This window comes from Electrona antarctica (genome assembly GCF_951216825.1).
Source record: "Electrona antarctica genome assembly, chromosome: 5".
Classification (NCBI taxonomy): domain Eukaryota; kingdom Metazoa; phylum Chordata; class Actinopteri; order Myctophiformes; family Myctophidae; genus Electrona; species Electrona antarctica.
Genome location: NC_136810.1, coordinates 58,354,345 through 58,371,467, shown reverse-complemented (window position 1 = coordinate 58,371,467; position 17,123 = coordinate 58,354,345). Strand labels below are relative to the sequence as shown.

General features: G+C 45.8%; 1 protein-coding gene across 1 annotated transcript in view; it reads left to right on the top strand.

The window, feature by feature from the left end:
* The window catches only part of ankrd27 (ankyrin repeat domain 27 (VPS9 domain)), a 62,671-nt gene that overhangs the window by 6,789 nt on the left and 38,759 nt on the right, over window positions 1-17,123 (top strand). The window contains exons 2-9 of the mRNA XM_079501708.1: window positions 695-819; window positions 4,189-4,299; window positions 9,134-9,463; window positions 10,396-10,455; window positions 10,590-10,643; window positions 12,578-12,643; window positions 13,657-13,733; window positions 14,661-14,782. Coding sequence (XP_079357834.1) covers window positions 718-819; window positions 4,189-4,299; window positions 9,134-9,463; window positions 10,396-10,455; window positions 10,590-10,643; window positions 12,578-12,643; window positions 13,657-13,733; window positions 14,661-14,782 — 922 coding nt within the window. The 5' untranslated portion in view covers window positions 695-717. The remainder of the gene's footprint in view (window positions 1-694; window positions 820-4,188; window positions 4,300-9,133; window positions 9,464-10,395; window positions 10,456-10,589; window positions 10,644-12,577; window positions 12,644-13,656; window positions 13,734-14,660; window positions 14,783-17,123) is intronic.

Genomic DNA, 17,123 nt, shown 5'->3' with positions numbered 1-17,123 from the left:
CTTCTATGCATGAGGAGTCCAAGCTGCTTCTTTTCACCTGACAGAGGGGGGAGTTTCCCCGGGCCGGACGTAGCACGTGGAAGGAACACGTTATTCCGATTTTACGGGGGCCAGTTTCGAATCGCAGCTGTCCGTATAGGTGCCCTTTGAGAGCGGTTTTGAAGGAGTCAAGGGATTTGCATGTCTTAATGACTGTTGGTAGGGCGTTCCACATTTTAGTGGTGTGTGTGTGTGTGTGTGTGTGTGTGTGTGTGTGTGTGTGTGTGTGTGTGTGTGTGTGTGTGTGTGTGTGTGTGTGTGTGTGTGTGTGTGTGTGTGTGTGTGTGTGTGTGTGTGTGTGTGTGTGTGTGTGTGTGTGTGTGTGTGTGTGTGTGTGTGTGTCCTCCCTCATCCCTCCTCCTCGTTTTGTCTCTGCATGTCTCTCGTCCTCAGGGAGTTCCTCCAGACTCCTCAGTTCCCTATGGCCGTGTATGATACGTTGTCTCTGTCTCTCCTCCTCCTACAGAGGGAGTTCCTCCAGACTTCCCTATGGCCGTGTATGATGACTTGTCTCTGTCTCTCCTCCTCCTCCAGAGGGAGTTCCTCCAGACTTCCCTATGGCCGTGTATGATGACTTGTCTCTGTCTCTCCTCTTCCTCCAGACTTCCCTATGGCCGTGTATGATGACTTGTCTCTGTCTCTCCTCCTCCTCTAGAGGGAGTTCCTCCAGACTTCCCTATGGCCGTGTATGACGAGGACATCCTGAGGAACCCGTTCTACGTGGCGCTGCAGAAGCAGAGGCCAGACCTGTGCAGCCGAGTGGCCGAGCTCCATGGCATCGTGAGTAAACCAACCAACCAACGGGTTCAAGCTTCACTTGAGCAGTTGTGGGTTTTTTTTTTGAGTGGTGCAACCACTCCCTATGGAGCTATGTGTGTGTGTCTGGCTGCCTGCCTGGGTGCCTGGGTGCCTGGGTCTGAGCACGGAAATAGCATGGTTGTTTTTCACCACCTGTGCGCAACCTAACACGCACATATTAACCCATTTAGACCTGAAATCAGATTCTAAAAATGTCTTCTACATCCTGACAGTTTTCTGAAAAAGCTATGTTTCTATGTCAGTCGTTCTTCGATTCTTCAAAAATAGCAGACCTACAAGCTCGTAGCGCGCCACGAGCTTGTAGATCTGCTATTTTTCAATGGCTAAAGCATAACATAATGCTAACACCAAAAGGGGTTCCTGCCCAAAATGGTTTAACTGTATATATGATGATTTCGGGTGTGCCAGTACAGTACAGTACAGTACAGTACAGTACAGTAGAGGGACCCACACATGGTAACTCTAATTTCTCTACCGTTTCGGACGTGGGGCGGCTCGCCCGGAATCAGGCCGGCACCCTCCTGGCCATGGTCCTGTGGGTCTGGAACTTCCGGGGACCGCCCGGGGACCCCCCCCACACGGAGTTGCACCACTCACACACTCACTTATCGTGTGTGTGTGTGTGTGTGTGCGTGTGCGTGTGCGTGTGCGCGTGCGCGGTGTGTGTGCGGAAACATTGCTCTAAATGGCACAGCTGTTTAGTGGTGCACGGAGTTGCACCACTCACACACTCACTTATCGTGCGCGTGTGCGTGTGCGTGTGCGCGCGCGCATTGCTCTAAATGGCACAGCTGTTTAGTCATGAGAGAGACGAATGGCTCCGGGCAGCAGAGTATTGTAAAAGGAATAACATGAGAGTGGAATCAGTAGCCTGGTCAGATGTTTAACCCCTTGAACCCTGAGGTAGGAATCAGTAGCCTGGTCAGATGTTTAACCCCTTGAACCCTGAGGTAGGGCTTTAAGCAGAATAACATGAGGGTGGAATCAGTAGCCTGGTCAGATGTTTAACCCCTTGAACCCTGAGGTAGGAATCAGTAGCCTGGTCAGATGTTTAACCCCTTGAACCCTGAGGTAGGGCTTTAAGCAGAATAACATGAGGGTGGAATCAGTAGCCTGGTCAGATGTTTAACCACTTGAACACTGAGGTAGGGCTTTAAGCAACTAGTCGACTATTCAACTAGTCCACTAGTAAATCCACTAGTTGACCTCGTTGGTACTAGTTGATAAGAAAAAATGAAGCATTTGTTTGTTTGTTGTAGGCCTCACGATCAGCTAGATTAGTTAGTCACCAATGTACACAGTTTTTAAATGTTAAATTAGTATTATTTTATTTTACATAATAGGTAGTTAAACAACTCTACTAGTAAACTAGTCAACTAGTAAAAATCACTAGAAGTGAAAGCCCTACCTGCCCTGAGGAAGAATTATTGCGACCGCAGTTTACTATGAAATCCTGCGTGTCGCATCCGTCACGCCTCGTGACACGCTCCATGGCCAATCCAGAATTCGTGGCCACATGAAACCCCCTAGATCTCCATATATGGAGGTGGCCGGCCTGTTCTGAGTGACATCACAATGACGACTCGACCACCTCAACATAATGATAGATCTCCAGGATGATAGATCTCCAACTCTACCTTCACAACTCTTTCCAGCAACAGGCCACTGGAGACCGGACAGCAGGCTTTACCTCTTCAGGAAGCTCAGTTGTTTCAGAGCGACCTCGTCATTTAACCCATTTTGACCTGAGATCAGATCCTAGTTGGACTTTTAAGCTGCCCCGTGTGCTTCTTTTAACCTCTCAGCTGCTTACAGTTGGGTGCCACCGATATTGTCCCTTATCATTTGTCCCATTTAGGCCTGACCTCAAAATTTTAAAAATCCTTCTAAATCCTCCAGTTTTCTGAAATAAATATTTTCACGATTTTTCAAAAATAGCAGACCTACAAGCTCGTAGCGCACCACTCGGTGGCACGCTATGAGCTTGTAGATCTGCTATTTTTCAATAGCTAAATTATAACATAATGTTTAAAACACCAAAAGGGGTTCCCGCCCAAAATGGGTTAACTGTCCTTTTGCGCAGATCACGCAAACCTCAGCAAAAAGAAAAGGACAATATCGATGGCCTCCACAGAATGTTTTAACTGTTTTTATTCTTATTTTTCTTTTTAAATATTTCTAAATATTGCTTGTAGCACTTTGAGATTTGCTTCAAATTTAAAGTGCGTTATAAATAAAATGTATTATTATTATTATTATTATTATTATTATTAAAATGTATTATAAATTATTGTACTTCTCCCCATCATATCATATACAGTACATTAAAGCATAAACATCTCCACCTAGAATATTTATTGTCTCCCTACTCCTATTGCCTTATCAATTTCCAATTGATCCAGAATACCATGACAACCCCCCCTATAGCGTCCCTTTTCTGGGGGCGATCTGGTGAAAACAGCCAATCTACCAGCTCCCAACGCGCCGCATCGGCGAAGAGATAATAGGGACTTTAAGCAACGACTGTTTTCTGGACGGCTCCGCTAGGCGGAAGTACGGCAGCTGTGACGCAATCGCCGTAGCTGTCAAAATCGTTAAGCAAACAGCCGCCGGCGACGGCGGCATTGGTTCCCATGTTGATGCGTCTATGCAGCATGTGTCAAACTTTCTTTTTTAAACACCCCGTCGCGCGTCAGCTAACTTGCCGATATTGCTTAATTCTTACATGGGCTGGACATGATCAGCAGTGGAAAGAGGAAAGTGCTGCATGGAGCAATCTGTGTTATTGTAAAACCGTTTTAATAAACATGGTTAATATGACATTAGTGTTATTTCTTCATTCAGAGCATGCCAACACATTACACAGCATAAGAGAGGTGATGGGAGCAAAAATGTATGACAGCTATAATTTCAATAAACATGGTTATGACATGGCGTTGTAGACACTACGTGTAAGTGTAGGTTCTGCCGTATAGTAGAAAGGGCTGCGACGGCAAGCAGGTTTATGTATCGAGCACTGATTCATTTTCGGTTGCCGGAGCCGACTGCCGTAGCCGACGTTGCTTAACCCATTTTGGTTAGCATTATGTTATGCTTTAGCTATTGAAAAATAGCAGATCTACAAGCTATTTAGTTTCAGAGCGAGAAACAAGAGGGGACCTAGTAGTATAAAGTCCAGAGGGACTCTGGTCACTAAGTATGCGGTTTAAGACTTGCGGTTATCACTCCCAGCAATGGGAGCCTTTCTTTGAACCACGGGACGCACCAGTGAACTTAATTTGCGTCTTAACTTTCCTTCAATTATTGACGTGCTTTGTTTGTTTTGGGCAGGTTCTGGTGCCTTGCAGCGGAAGCCTGAGCCCAGGCACGTACACATCGGTCCAGTTTGACAGCTACGTTCTGAAGCCCGTGGAGGACGGCTATCGGACTCTGGATGGAAAGGTATAACGTCATCTTTATGGTCTTAAGACAAGTCATACGTGGGCAACTGGCGGCTCCGGGGGCCACATGCGGACCCCACATCACTAATGCCATCCCTTAATTTATGGACTTCTCCGCTGCTTTTTAAACGGTCCAACCCCATCTTCTCCTAAAACACCTGTGTGACCTGAACGTCAGTAGTAAATCTCATTTTGTGGATTAGGGAGTTTCTGAGAGAGTAGACTCGGAAACCCAGACGTTTTTTTTTTCCAGGGAGAAAAAAAAAGTCTGGGTCCGAGTCCACTTCAATTCGGCATAGAGTAGCGCAAACATCTCTCACTCTCTGCTGATTTCTGATCGTCTGCACCTTTGTTAAATTGACGCACACACGCACACATGTACACACACACACCCCTCTTTCTCTCTGTCGCTCTAAGTAATTAGTCTCATGTCCAGCAGCTGCGCATAGTTTCTCCCGGCGGATCCTGCCGGGAGCTGCCTTTGCCATAAAAAGCATAGGTGAGTTCCAGGCTACTGAGAGAGAGACCCCAACAAGTCTGTATTAATAAGACCAAAGAGCTGTGTTTGGGAGGGGGGTCAAGAGCAGAGGGCTCAGGGTCCATCTTTAGGCCTGTTACTATGAGTATGGGGAGGAAGTGGAGCAGGTCAGTGACTTTAAACCATAGACTATAAACTCACCTTTCAGACCAATGCAGATAACATCTACAAAAAGGCAGGAAACTGAGACGTTTTAATGCCAGTAAACACACCCTGACCATGGTCTAGAGGTCACTCACTGAGAGTGTTCTCACTTTTAACCCATTTAGGCCTGAGCAAAGATTTAAACGTTCGCTCTGGAAGAATATATATTCAAAGATTTGCGCGACATTTTCATGATTTTTCAAAAATAGCAGACCTACAAGCTCGTAGTGCGCCACTCGGTGGCGAGCTATGAGCTTGTAGATCTGCTATTTTTCAATAGCTAAAGCATAACATAATGCTAACACCAAAAGGTTCCCGCCCAAAATGTAACATTGTGTACTGGTTTGGGAATCTCTCAAACTCACCCAGGTAGTCAACCAGGCAAGTAAGATCATTGGAGACAAACAATTCCAACTTCAGGACATAATTATACAACCGCTCCATAACCAAAAAAAGCAATTCAGATTTACAATGATTCTACCCACCCTCTTCACTCTGAATTTGACTTGTTGCCATCGGGCAGGAGGCTTAGGGCAAAACTAGCTAAAAAGAAGGGTTACAAAACTTTGTTTGTGCCAATAGTGCTGTGGACATTTTAAATAAGAACATGTTTAAATAGTTCACCTAACCCCCACTGTTCATGATCACTGCTGCTGTGTTTATGTGAATGCATTTTATATAGTACTTTAATGCGTCTGTGTATTTCATGTAATGTTTTATTGTTGTAACTGACTGCCGGTGTGCCAAAGACACATTTCCATTTTATGTAAATTTAATGGACAATAAAGTTTTCTTTATCTTTATCTTTACTATGCACGGAGTGCACACATGTGTGCATCCACACACACATGTGTGCATCCACACACACATGTGTGCATCCACACGCACATGCCAGTAACTGATTAGCAACTGATTTCAGCACCAAAAGGACCGCAGTGCCTCTTAAAAAGACATTAACACATTTTGGGACGGGAACCCCTTTTGGTGTTTTAAGCATTCTGTTCTACTTTAGATATTGAAAAATAGCAGATCTACAAGCTCATAGCGCTACGAGCTTATAGGTCTGCTATTTTTGAAAAATCGTTCAAATGTGGCGCAAATCATTGAATATATATTTCAGAGCGAACATTTATAACTAAAATATTTGCTTCTGGGGGGGGGGCTGGAAGTACTACATATTTTGAGATGGGGGTCAGTGGCACAATAGAGATAATTCTGGGGGTCCTTGACATGAAAAAGGTTGAGCACCACTGACATAGAAACATGGGTTTTTCAGAAAAATGTTAGGATTTAGAAGCCTTTTTTTTAATCGACCTGTCTGTAATAAGGCAGTAGGGAGTCTGTAATAAGGCAGTATAGGGAGTCTGTAATAAGGCAGTAGGGAGTCTGTAATAAGGCAGTATAGGGAGTCTGTAATAAGGCAGTAGGGAGTCTGTAATAAGGCAGTAGGGAGTCTGTAATAAGGCAGTATAGGGAGTCTGTAATAAGGCAGTAGGGAGTCTGTAATAAGGCAGTAGGGAGTCTGTAATAAGGCAGTAGGGAGTCTGTAATAAGGCAGTATAGGGAGTCTGTAATAAGGCAGTATAGGGAGTCTGTAATAAGGCAGTAGGGAGTCTGTAATAAGGCAGTAGGGAGTCTGTAATAAGGCAGTATAGGGAGTCTGTAATAAGGCAGTAGGGAGTCTGTAATAAGGCAGTAGGGAGTCTGTAATAAGGCAGTAGGGAGTCTGTAATAAGGCAGTAGGGAGTCTGTAATAAGGCAGTATAGGGAGTCTGTAATAAGGCAGTATAGGGAGTCTGTAATAAGGCAGTAGGGAGTCTGTAATAAGGCAGTAGGGAGTCTGTAATAAGGCAGTAGGGAGTCTGTAATAAGGCAGTATAGGGAGTCTGTAATAAGGCAGTATAGGGAGTCTGTAATAAGGCAGTAGGGAGTCTGTAATAAGGCAGTAGGGAGTCTGTAATAAGGCAGTATAGGGAGTCTGTAATAAGGCAGTAGGGAGTCTGTAATAAGGCAGTAGGGAGTCTGTAATAAGGCAGTATAGGGAGTCTGTAATAAGGCAGTATAGGGAGTCTGTAATAAGGCAGTAGGGAGTCTGTAATAAGGCAGTAGGGAGTCTGTAATAAGGCAGTAGGGAGGCCCTATGGGCCTCATGGCTACAGAAACAGGAGATAGGCTCCTGCCCCTATGGGCCTCATGGCTACAGAAACAGGAGATAGGCTCCTGCCCTATGGGCCTCATGGCTACAGAAACAGGAGATAGGCTCCTGCCCCTATGGGCCTCATGGCTACAGAAACAGGAGATAGGCTCCTGCCCTATGGGCCTCATGGCTACAGAAACAGGAGATAGGCTCCTGCCCATATGGGCCTCATGGCTACAGAAACAGGAGATAGGCTCCTGCCCTATGGGCCTCATGGCTACAGAAACAGGAGATAGGCTCCTGCCCTATGGGCCTCATGGCTACAGAAACAGGAGATAGGCTCCTGCCCCTATGGGCCTCATGGCTACAGAAACAGGAGATAGGCTCCTGCCCTATGGGCCTCATGGCTACAGAAACAGGAGATAGGCTCCTGCCCTATGGGCCTCATGGCTACAGAAACAGGAGATAGGCTCCTGCCCTATGGGCCTCATGGCTACAGAAACAGGAGATAGGCTCCTGCCCCTATGGGCCTCATGGCTACAGAAACAGGAGATAGGCTCCTGCCCTATGGGCCTCATGGCTACAGAAACAGGAGATAGGCTCCTGCCCTATGGGCCTCATGGCTACAGAAACAGGAGATAGGCTCCTGCCCTATGGGCCTCATGGCTACAGAAACAGGAGATAGGCTCCTGCCCTATGGGCCTCATGGCTACAGAAACAGGAGATAGGCTCCTGCCCTATGGGCCTCATGGCTACAGAAACAGGAGATAGGCTCCTGCCCCTATGGGCCTCATGGCTACAGAAACAGGAGATAGGCTCCTGCCCTATGGGCCTCATGGCTACAGAAACAGGAGATAGGCTCCTGCCCTATGCGCCTCATGGCTACAGAAACAGGAGACAGGCTCCTGCCCCTATGGGCCTCATGGCTACAGAAACAGGAGACAGGCTCCTGCCCCTATGGGCCTCATGGCTACAGAAACAGGAGATAGGCTCCTGCCCTATGGGCCTCATGGCTACAGAAACAGGAGATAGGCTCCTGCCCTATGCGCCTCATGGCTCGGCAAGGCTACTTACTTACCTTTGCAAATGCCCTCCTTTCTCACTGAAAATGTCCTTACAATTTACTGACGACCAACCTACTGTCTTGCCAATGGCATGACGTACGTGTGAACTTCTTTTTTTTCCCAGTTCTAGTTGTTGTCATTTCATAAGATGTAGTTAAAAGACAACCTTTCAACGAAGGTTCATGTTTTAGGTTGTTTTTTAGAGAAAGTAATAGTGAGTGTTAATCTTTTTTCATTTGTTGCTTTCTTTCGATTTTAGCTATTTTTGACAGGGTGGGGCGGGGGCATTCGAACAGGTGGCTAAATATTTGTATTCTTTTTTTATTTTACGGAGATTTCTTTATTATTGTTTACTATAGTCCTACTAGACCCCAGGAAATGACATCAAAAGATCCACTGGGTCTATTGAATGTGAAGGGGGATTTTTGGGGGGTCCTTGACATGAAATATAGTTTGTGAACCACTGACATTAGAAACATAAGGTTTTTCAGAAAACTGCTAGGATTTAGAAGGCATTTGTAGAATCTGTTCTCAGGTCTGAATGGGTTAAGCTACAGTATAATAACAACACTGCGACTGTCTCTCTCTCTCTCTCTCTGTCTCTCTCTCTCTCTCTCTCTGTCTCTCTCTCTCTCTCTCTGTCTCTCTCTCTCTCTCTCTCTGTCTCTCTCTCTCTCTCTCTCTCTCTCTCTCTCTCTCTGTCTCTCTCTCTGTCTCTCTCTCTCTCTCTCTCTCTCTCTCTCTCTCTCTCTCTCTCTGTCTCTCTCTCTCTCTCTCTCTGTCTCTCTCTCTCTCTCTCTGTCTCTCTCTCTCTCTCTCTCTCTCTCTCTCTCTCTCTCTCTCTCTCTCTCTCTCTCTCTCTCCTCTCTCTCTCTCTCTCTCTCTGTCTCTCTCTCTCTCTCTCTCTCTGTCTCTCTCTCTCTCTCTCTCTCTCTCTCTCTCGCCCACGCAGGAAATCAGCATCCAGGACCGCCAGGTGCTCCTGCGGGCGGGCTTCCCGGCGCCGGCCTCCGTCTGCGTCCTCTTCGAGGAGACCTTCTACAACGACAAGGAGCAGAGCTACAGCATCCTGTGCATCGGCGCGCCTCTGCACGCCGGCGGCGGCGGCGGCGAGCACAGCCCCGACGAGCCGCAGGAGCCCCCCACCGCCCCCTACTGTCTGAAGAACATGGAGGACGTCAGGGAGTTCCTGGGCCGCCACGTGGACAAACTGGACAAGATGGTCGCCGCCTTCCGCCAGTCCTTCAGGGAGCACGAGAGGAAGGGACTCCGTCATCACATTGTACGTTGTTCAAATCAAATCAAACTTTATTTATATAGCACGTTTCCAACAGCCAAAGGCCGACCAAAGTGCTGAACAAGGAAAAATACATGACATTGAAGGCAAGAAAATAGAAACAATAACATACGTTGACAAAGAGCAACAATACAAATAGACAAGGGAACTCAAGTGCAATTAAAAGCAAGGGAGAACAGATGGGGTTTGAGTAGGGATTTGTTGTTGCACGCACGCACGCACGCACGCACGCACGCACGCACGCACGCACGCACGCACGCACGCACGCAGGGGTGCATACTTAGTTTAGACTAGTCATTGGTTAGACATGGGTTAAGGTTAGGTTTAGGTGTGCTGCCCCGTGGGAGGTTAGGTTTAGGGTGAGGGTTTGAGATAGGTTGTATATGTAGGACTAATGACTGGTCTAACCAATGACTAGTCTAAACCAACCAAGCACGCACGCACGCACACTTTCATTCCTACCATCCCAAGGCCCGCGGTATCCCATCTTAGCACAGCTTCTACCATGAACCCATTGAGACCTGATATGAGGCCAGATTCTACAAAATGTCTTCTAAATCCTGACAGTTTTATGAAAAACCTCACGTTTCTATGTCAGTGGTTCTCAAACTATTTCACGTCAAGGATCCCCAAAATGATATGTAATTGGCCGCCGGAAATATGTTGTTCCAGGGACCCCCCCTCCCCCCCAGAAGCAAAGACATGAGTTAAAAACATTTTGCTGTGAAAGAATATATTCAAAGATTTGCGCCACATTTTCACGATTTTTCAAAAATATCATTTATCGTGGAAAGAAAATGTCAGTGGAGGTTAATCACAGTGTAAAAACACTTGAACACTATTCTTCACATTGCTTGCTGGAAACGCACTGTAAATAGTTTATCGATTAATTGACATGTTCTCCTCCTTGCCTTCAGGACTCGGTGAATGCCCTTTATACTAAATGTCTTCAGTGCCTGTTGAGAGAACCTCGCCTGGTAAATATGAACATTAACGGCAATACAAAAAAGAAATATATATCTTATTAATAAACTATATACCAACGTAATAACTTAACTGTGATACTTTGTCCCCCCCCCCCCCCCCCCCCCCCCCCCCCCCCCCCTGCCAGAGACTTCTGGCCAAACAGGAGCTTCAGATGGCTCTCCTCAAACAAGCAGTGGAGGTACAATAATGGGGAATTGATTACCAACAGTGTTGCCAGATGGCAAATGTGAATTTATCGTACCGGGCGCTAAAAACTATCGTTTTTTTTTTTTTTTTAAAACACTATCGTACACAGCCAAGAGAAATCACACTTCTTGTGTGAAGTGCAAGTGAGCGGTGCCTTTCATCGCAATGATGCTGTCTGCTGATGTCAACAACATGACGTCACGGACATTTCGTGCTCAAACAGACAGACAGACAGACAGACAGACAGACAGACAGACAGACAGACAGACAGACAGACTGTACACACAAAGCTGTGCATTGGAGCGGATGCACCGCTCAAAAAGAGAAGGCACACGTGCATATATGTCATTTCACAAAAAAGTGCGTATTTGGTGTAAACCTTGTTTGAGACTCCTACGTCAGTGGTTCCCAAACCTTTTAGTTGGGGTCCATTTGGTTCCATTTGTACACTCCGAGTTACAGACCCATATTATGGGTCCATTTGGTTCCAAACTATCATTTAGCTGGGGACTCCCTCAAGGACCTCTGGGGGTCCCCGGGACCCCACTTTGGGAACCACTGTCCTACGTGACAAACATGGATCACATATGCTGTGTGGAAGCAGGCGACTTCCTGGACTGGAAAGACCATTAAGTACAGATCTAGGGTCAGATTTACTGATCTCCGCCGGACTTATTTTTGAAAAGCCAAACTGGATCCCGATTCAGCAGCCAGGAAATTTAGTAAATTCACGCACGTTTTTGTGATTTTTTTTTTTTAATTATTGATCGTAGGGTAAAATTCTCGTACAAATCCGATAATTATCGTACATATGGCAACACTGGTTACCAGCGTTAATTTTGTCAGCTAAAACTTTGACGAAAAATGTACCAAACTTTACTCGACTTAAATCAACGGTATAGATTTCGTTTAGCCTGGCACGGCCAGACTAATATCACAGAATGCCTGTGGTGATAAACCTGCCCCATTCTTGCATACTCAGTGGGCCCTGATTGGTCCCCTCACTACTTCGGAGGGAGAGAAATCCAATCACATGTGAGCGGTGCCTGACCAAACCCGCAGAGGGATTTGTTTTTGCAATGGCATGGTTTCCAGGCTAAATTTAGTTGACTAAAATCTTAGTCAACTAGACCAGGGCTGGGCAACTTTGACGATGACAAGGGCCAATATATTTCCACACTCACTCCTGAGGGCCACAGTGCATATTACTGTCGTAGCAAAAATAGCTGATCTACAAGCTCAAAAATAGAAAAAAAAATATTCAGGTTTTCAATTCAAATATAGCAAAAATAGCTGATCTACAAGCTCAAAACGCGTCGCATTGCGACGCGTTTTGAGCTTGTAGATCAGCTATTTTTGCTATATTTGAATTGAAAACCTGAATATTTTTTTTTCTATTTTTGAATTGGAAGCCTGAAAGGTAACCTTTTTTAATGAATTTCAAATGGATTTAGTTATAGTTATGTTACCTTTTATAAAGTGTTAAATTGGACACAAAAAGACAAGAACATTTTAATACTATAGTCATTAAGTACTAGTCATTTAATACTAGTCATGAAGTAATTAAAGCGGATTTGGAATTGTAACAGCTGAAATCAATACTATATCAGTATTCTGACAGTAACATGCGGGCCGCATTAAGTGAAGGTGGGGGCCGCATGTGGCCCCCGGGCCGCCAGTTGCCCACCCCTGAACTAGACTAAAAGTAAAACATTACAGATGACTAAAACTAAATGGAATTGTATTGAATTCAACACACTCATGCCTGAAGCGAAATCAAAATGTGCTGTCAAATTAACACTGTTGGTTTTTTACATTTTACATGAATGAGCTCTACTCTTCTGTGTCATATTCTGCATGAAAATGTACTGCATTTATCTGCGTTGTTGAAAATAAATATCTCTTTTCCTCCCCCCCCCCCTATAGATGTATATTCATCATGGTATCCATGATTTAATCTTTAACTTTGTGGGAACGCTTGAAGCTAGCCAGGTATGTATTTTTTTATTTTATTCTTCATTTAACCCATTTTGGGGCGGGAACCCCTTTTAGTGTTTTAAACATTATGTTATAATTTAGCTATTGAAAAATAGCAGATCTACAAGCTCATAGCTCATAGTCTATTTTTTGAAAAATCATGAAAATATTTATTTAAAAAAACTGGATTTTTTTTTGAATATTTCTTTAAAATGTTGAGGTCAGGCCTAAATGGGTTAACTCAGTGGTTTTCAACCAGTGGTCCGGGGACCACCAGTGGTCATTGAGGGGGTTCCAGGTGGTCCCCAGCTAAATGATGGAGAGTTGTTGACCAATTGGACCCTTGTAGATTTGTAACTCTTGAGAGCGTAAAATGAAACCAAATGGACCATTTGGCTTCATTTTATGCTCCCAAGTAGTTAAATTATTGTTAAACATCTGTATTACTTAAATTTACATAGTCTATACACAATTAGAGCATGTAAATAGAATTGTTATTTTGATCAACGTTTGCATGTCATCTCTCCTAATGGTGCCAACATCAATACAGCATGGAATTGTGGACAATCTTATAAATAACGATAACGAAAATATTCTCTTAGGTCTTGGGTCTGAATAACCAAATGTCATCAAATGGGGGCCCGTGGCTTTAACCCATTCTGGGCGGGAACCCCTTTTGGTGTTTTAACTAAGCATTATGTTATGCTTTAGCTATTGAAAAATAGCAGATCTACAAGCTCATAGCGCGCCACCGAGTGGCGCGCTACGAGCTTGTAGGTCTGCCATTTTTTTTAAATCGTGAAAATGCGGCACAAATCTTTGAATATATATTCTTTCAGAGCAAACGTTTTGTTTTTATTTCGACGTCAGGCCTAAATGGGTTAATACCGAATATATAATGGAGCTTGACGTGAAAAAAAGGGTTGAAAACCACTGATATAAAGTATAAAGTGTATAGTGTTTGTATGTGTGTGTGTGAACTGCTGGTCCCAGATCTGTCCTTATCCTCATGTCACCCATCATGGCAGGACGCTGCCTTCAACAAGACCGCACGAGGTCTGCAGGACCTCCAGCAGAAAGACCTGGGGGTGAAATCTGAATTCAGGTCTGTTTGCTCTACTGTGTCCTAAACTGTGTGTTCAATGCAATGGTTCTCAATTTTCTTTTTCACGCCAATGATATACATACCTATTAGGCTGCAGACCCCCCCCCGTCTCAAAACTATTATGTCACTAAATTTGACTGAGGGACTGCCATTGGATTTTTTTTTAATTTTCGTTTTTTTCATGTCATATGAAAGCAGGGAATCATAGCTTCAAATTGACATATTGGTTGTTCAGTTTGGTTGTTCTCTTAGCTCACAACGTGTAGCTATGCAATGTGTCGTGAGCTTGTGTAGAGCGGCTATTTTCACTACTTTGGGAATGTCTTTGATTTTATTGTCATTTTCACCTGGTGTTTTTTTTCTTCTTTTTTTCTTCAGCATGGGGGACAATGTTTTATAGCACTTAGCACACCTTAGTGACCGCACCTTTCAATAGAACAGAACATGTTAAGTGAGAAGTAATGTAAGACTCGGAGTCTGCACAACCATCTTGAAAACCGGGTCTGTGGTCGCTACTCGCTACCTAGCGTCTACATACTGCTAACCACCATGCTACCTAGCGTCTACAATCTACATACTGCTAACCACCATGCTACCTAGTGTCTACATACTGCTAACCACCATGCTACCTAGCGTCTACATACTGCTAACCACCATGCTACCTAGCGATACTGCTAACCACCATGCTACCTAGCGTCTACATACTGCTAACCACCATGCTACCTAGCGTCTACATAGTGCTAACCGGGGACCGCATGTAAATCCGACGGAGCATTAGTTCGACATGCGTCCGCCTGCTCCCATGCTTGCGGTTATGGTTAGGTTAGGGTTTGAGGTGGGTTGTCGTTTGTCGGACCAATGACTAGTCTAACTAAAGTACTGCACCCGTGCTAACCACCATGCCGTCTCCTTCCCTCCTCCATGCAGCATCAACATTCCCCGGGCCAAGAGAGAGCTGAGCCAGCTGAACGGCTGCACCTCTCCCCTCCACAAGCTGCTCTGCCTCAGGAAGGTCGTTCTCACCATCATGCAGTCACCCAGCCGCACAGGTACGAACTAAGATCTCTGTTCTGACCGTCATGCAGTCACCCAGCCGCACAGGTACGAACTAAGATCTCTGTTCTGACCGTCATGCAGTCACCCAGCCGCACAGGTACAAACTAAGATCTCTGTTCTGACCATCATGCAGTCACCCAGCCGCACAGGTACGAACTAAGATCTCTGTTCTCACCATCATGCAGTCACCCAGCCGCACAGGTACGAACTAAGATCTCTGTTCTCACCATCATGCAGTCACCCAGCCGCACAGGTACAAACTAAGATCTCTGTTCTGACCATCATGCAGTCACCCAGCCGCACAGGTACGAACTAAGATCTCTGTTCTGACCATCATGCAGTCACCCAGCCGCACAGGTACAAACTAAGATCTCTGTTCTGACCATCATGCAGTCACCCAGCCGCACAGGTACGAACTAAGATCTCTGTTCTGACCGTCATGCAGTCACCCAGCCGCACAGGTACGAACTAAGATCTCTGTTCTGACCGTCATGCAGTCACCCAGCCGCACAGGTACAAACTAAGATCTCTGTTCTGACCATCATGCAGTCACCCAGCCGCACAGGTACGAACTAAGATCTCTGTTCTCACCATCATGCAGTCACCCAGCCGCACAGGTACGAACTAAGATCTCTGTTCTCACCATCATGCAGTCACCCAGCCGCACAGGTACAAACTAAGATCTCTGTTCTGACCATCATGCAGTCACCCAGCCGCACAGGTACGAACTAAGATCTCTGTTCTGACCATCATGCAGTCACCCAGCCGCACAGGTACAAACTAAGATCTCTGTTCTGACCATCATGCAGTCACCCAGCCGCACAGGTACAAACTAAGATCTCTGTTCTGACCATCATGCAGTCACCCAGCCGCACAGGTACAAACTAAGATCTCTGTTCTGACCGTCATGCAGTCACCCAGCCGCACAGGTACAAACTAAGATCTCTGTTCTGACCGTCATGCAGTCACCCAGCCGCACAGGTACAAACTAAGATCTCTGTTCTCACCATCATGCAGTCACCCAGCCGCACAGGTACGAACTAAGATCTCTGTTCTGACCATCATGCAGTCACCCAGCCGCACAGGTACGAACTAAGATCTCTGTTCTGACCGTCATGCAGTCACCCAGCCGCACAGGTACGAACTAAGATCTCTGTTCTGACCATCATGCAGTCACCCAGCCGCACAGGTACGAACTAAGATCTCTGTTCTGACCATCATGCAGTCACCCAGCCGCACAGGTACGAACTAAGATCTCTGTTCTGACCATCATGCAGTCACCCAGCCGCACAGGTACGAACTAAGATCTCTGTTCTGACCGTCATGCAGTCACCCAGCCGCACAGGTACAAACTAAGATCTCTGTTCTGACCATCATGCAGTCACCCAGCCGCACAGGTACGAACTAAGATCTCTGTTCTGACCATCATGCAGTCACCCAGCCGCACAGGTACGAACTAAGATCTCTGTTCTCACCATCATGCAGTCACCCAGCCGCACAGGTACAAACTAAGATCTCTGTTCTGACCATCATGCAGTCACCCAGCCGCACAGGTACGAACTAAGATCTCTGTTCTGACCGTCATGCAGTCACCCAGCCGCACAGGTACAAACTAAGATCTCTGTTCTGACCATCATGCAGTCACCCAGCCGCACAGGTACAAACTAAGATGTCTAACAAAGAAGGCACTGGAGCAGCAAATGACCTGACGAAAATGTAATTGACACATCGAAACGTTGTCACTTTTTTTGCATATAATAAAATAAGGGCCTAAATCGTCTGAGCTGCTCCAGTGCCTTCTTGTTTGCATTATATATGTCCTGCTCCTGAGATGCACCAGACTGGCCTGCTATAGGCTAGAGGCGCGGCTGGAACTTCTATACTGAACTAAGATGTCTGTTCTGACCGTCATGCAGTCACCCAGCCGCACGGGTACAAAGAAATCTAGCGCCTCCATCCAAAGCGCTTTACAAGCCCAAAGCGCATCGCTCTTACACGATACAGTGGCTATTTGAAAAGCACAGATCTACAAGCTCACAGCATGTCGGCGCGGCGTGCGCACGTGCCTGCCTGTGTGTTACTTTGGCTATTTTCTTAACCCCTACCGGGTATGGACTAGTACGGTATCTCTTTAGACAGCCTCATATCCGCGCTGCTGACTGCCATGTTCAGTAATGCTGTGTGACGGTGTGAGCCCACACAGGCACAGTAGGCCCACTGTCTGGCCACATCCTTATTGTTTTGTCCAGTTTGTTTTTGAAATCCAACAAGCTCCGCCGGGCCCTCACAACAAACTCGCCTAGAAGTGGAACCATCCTCTTCCAATTACCCGTG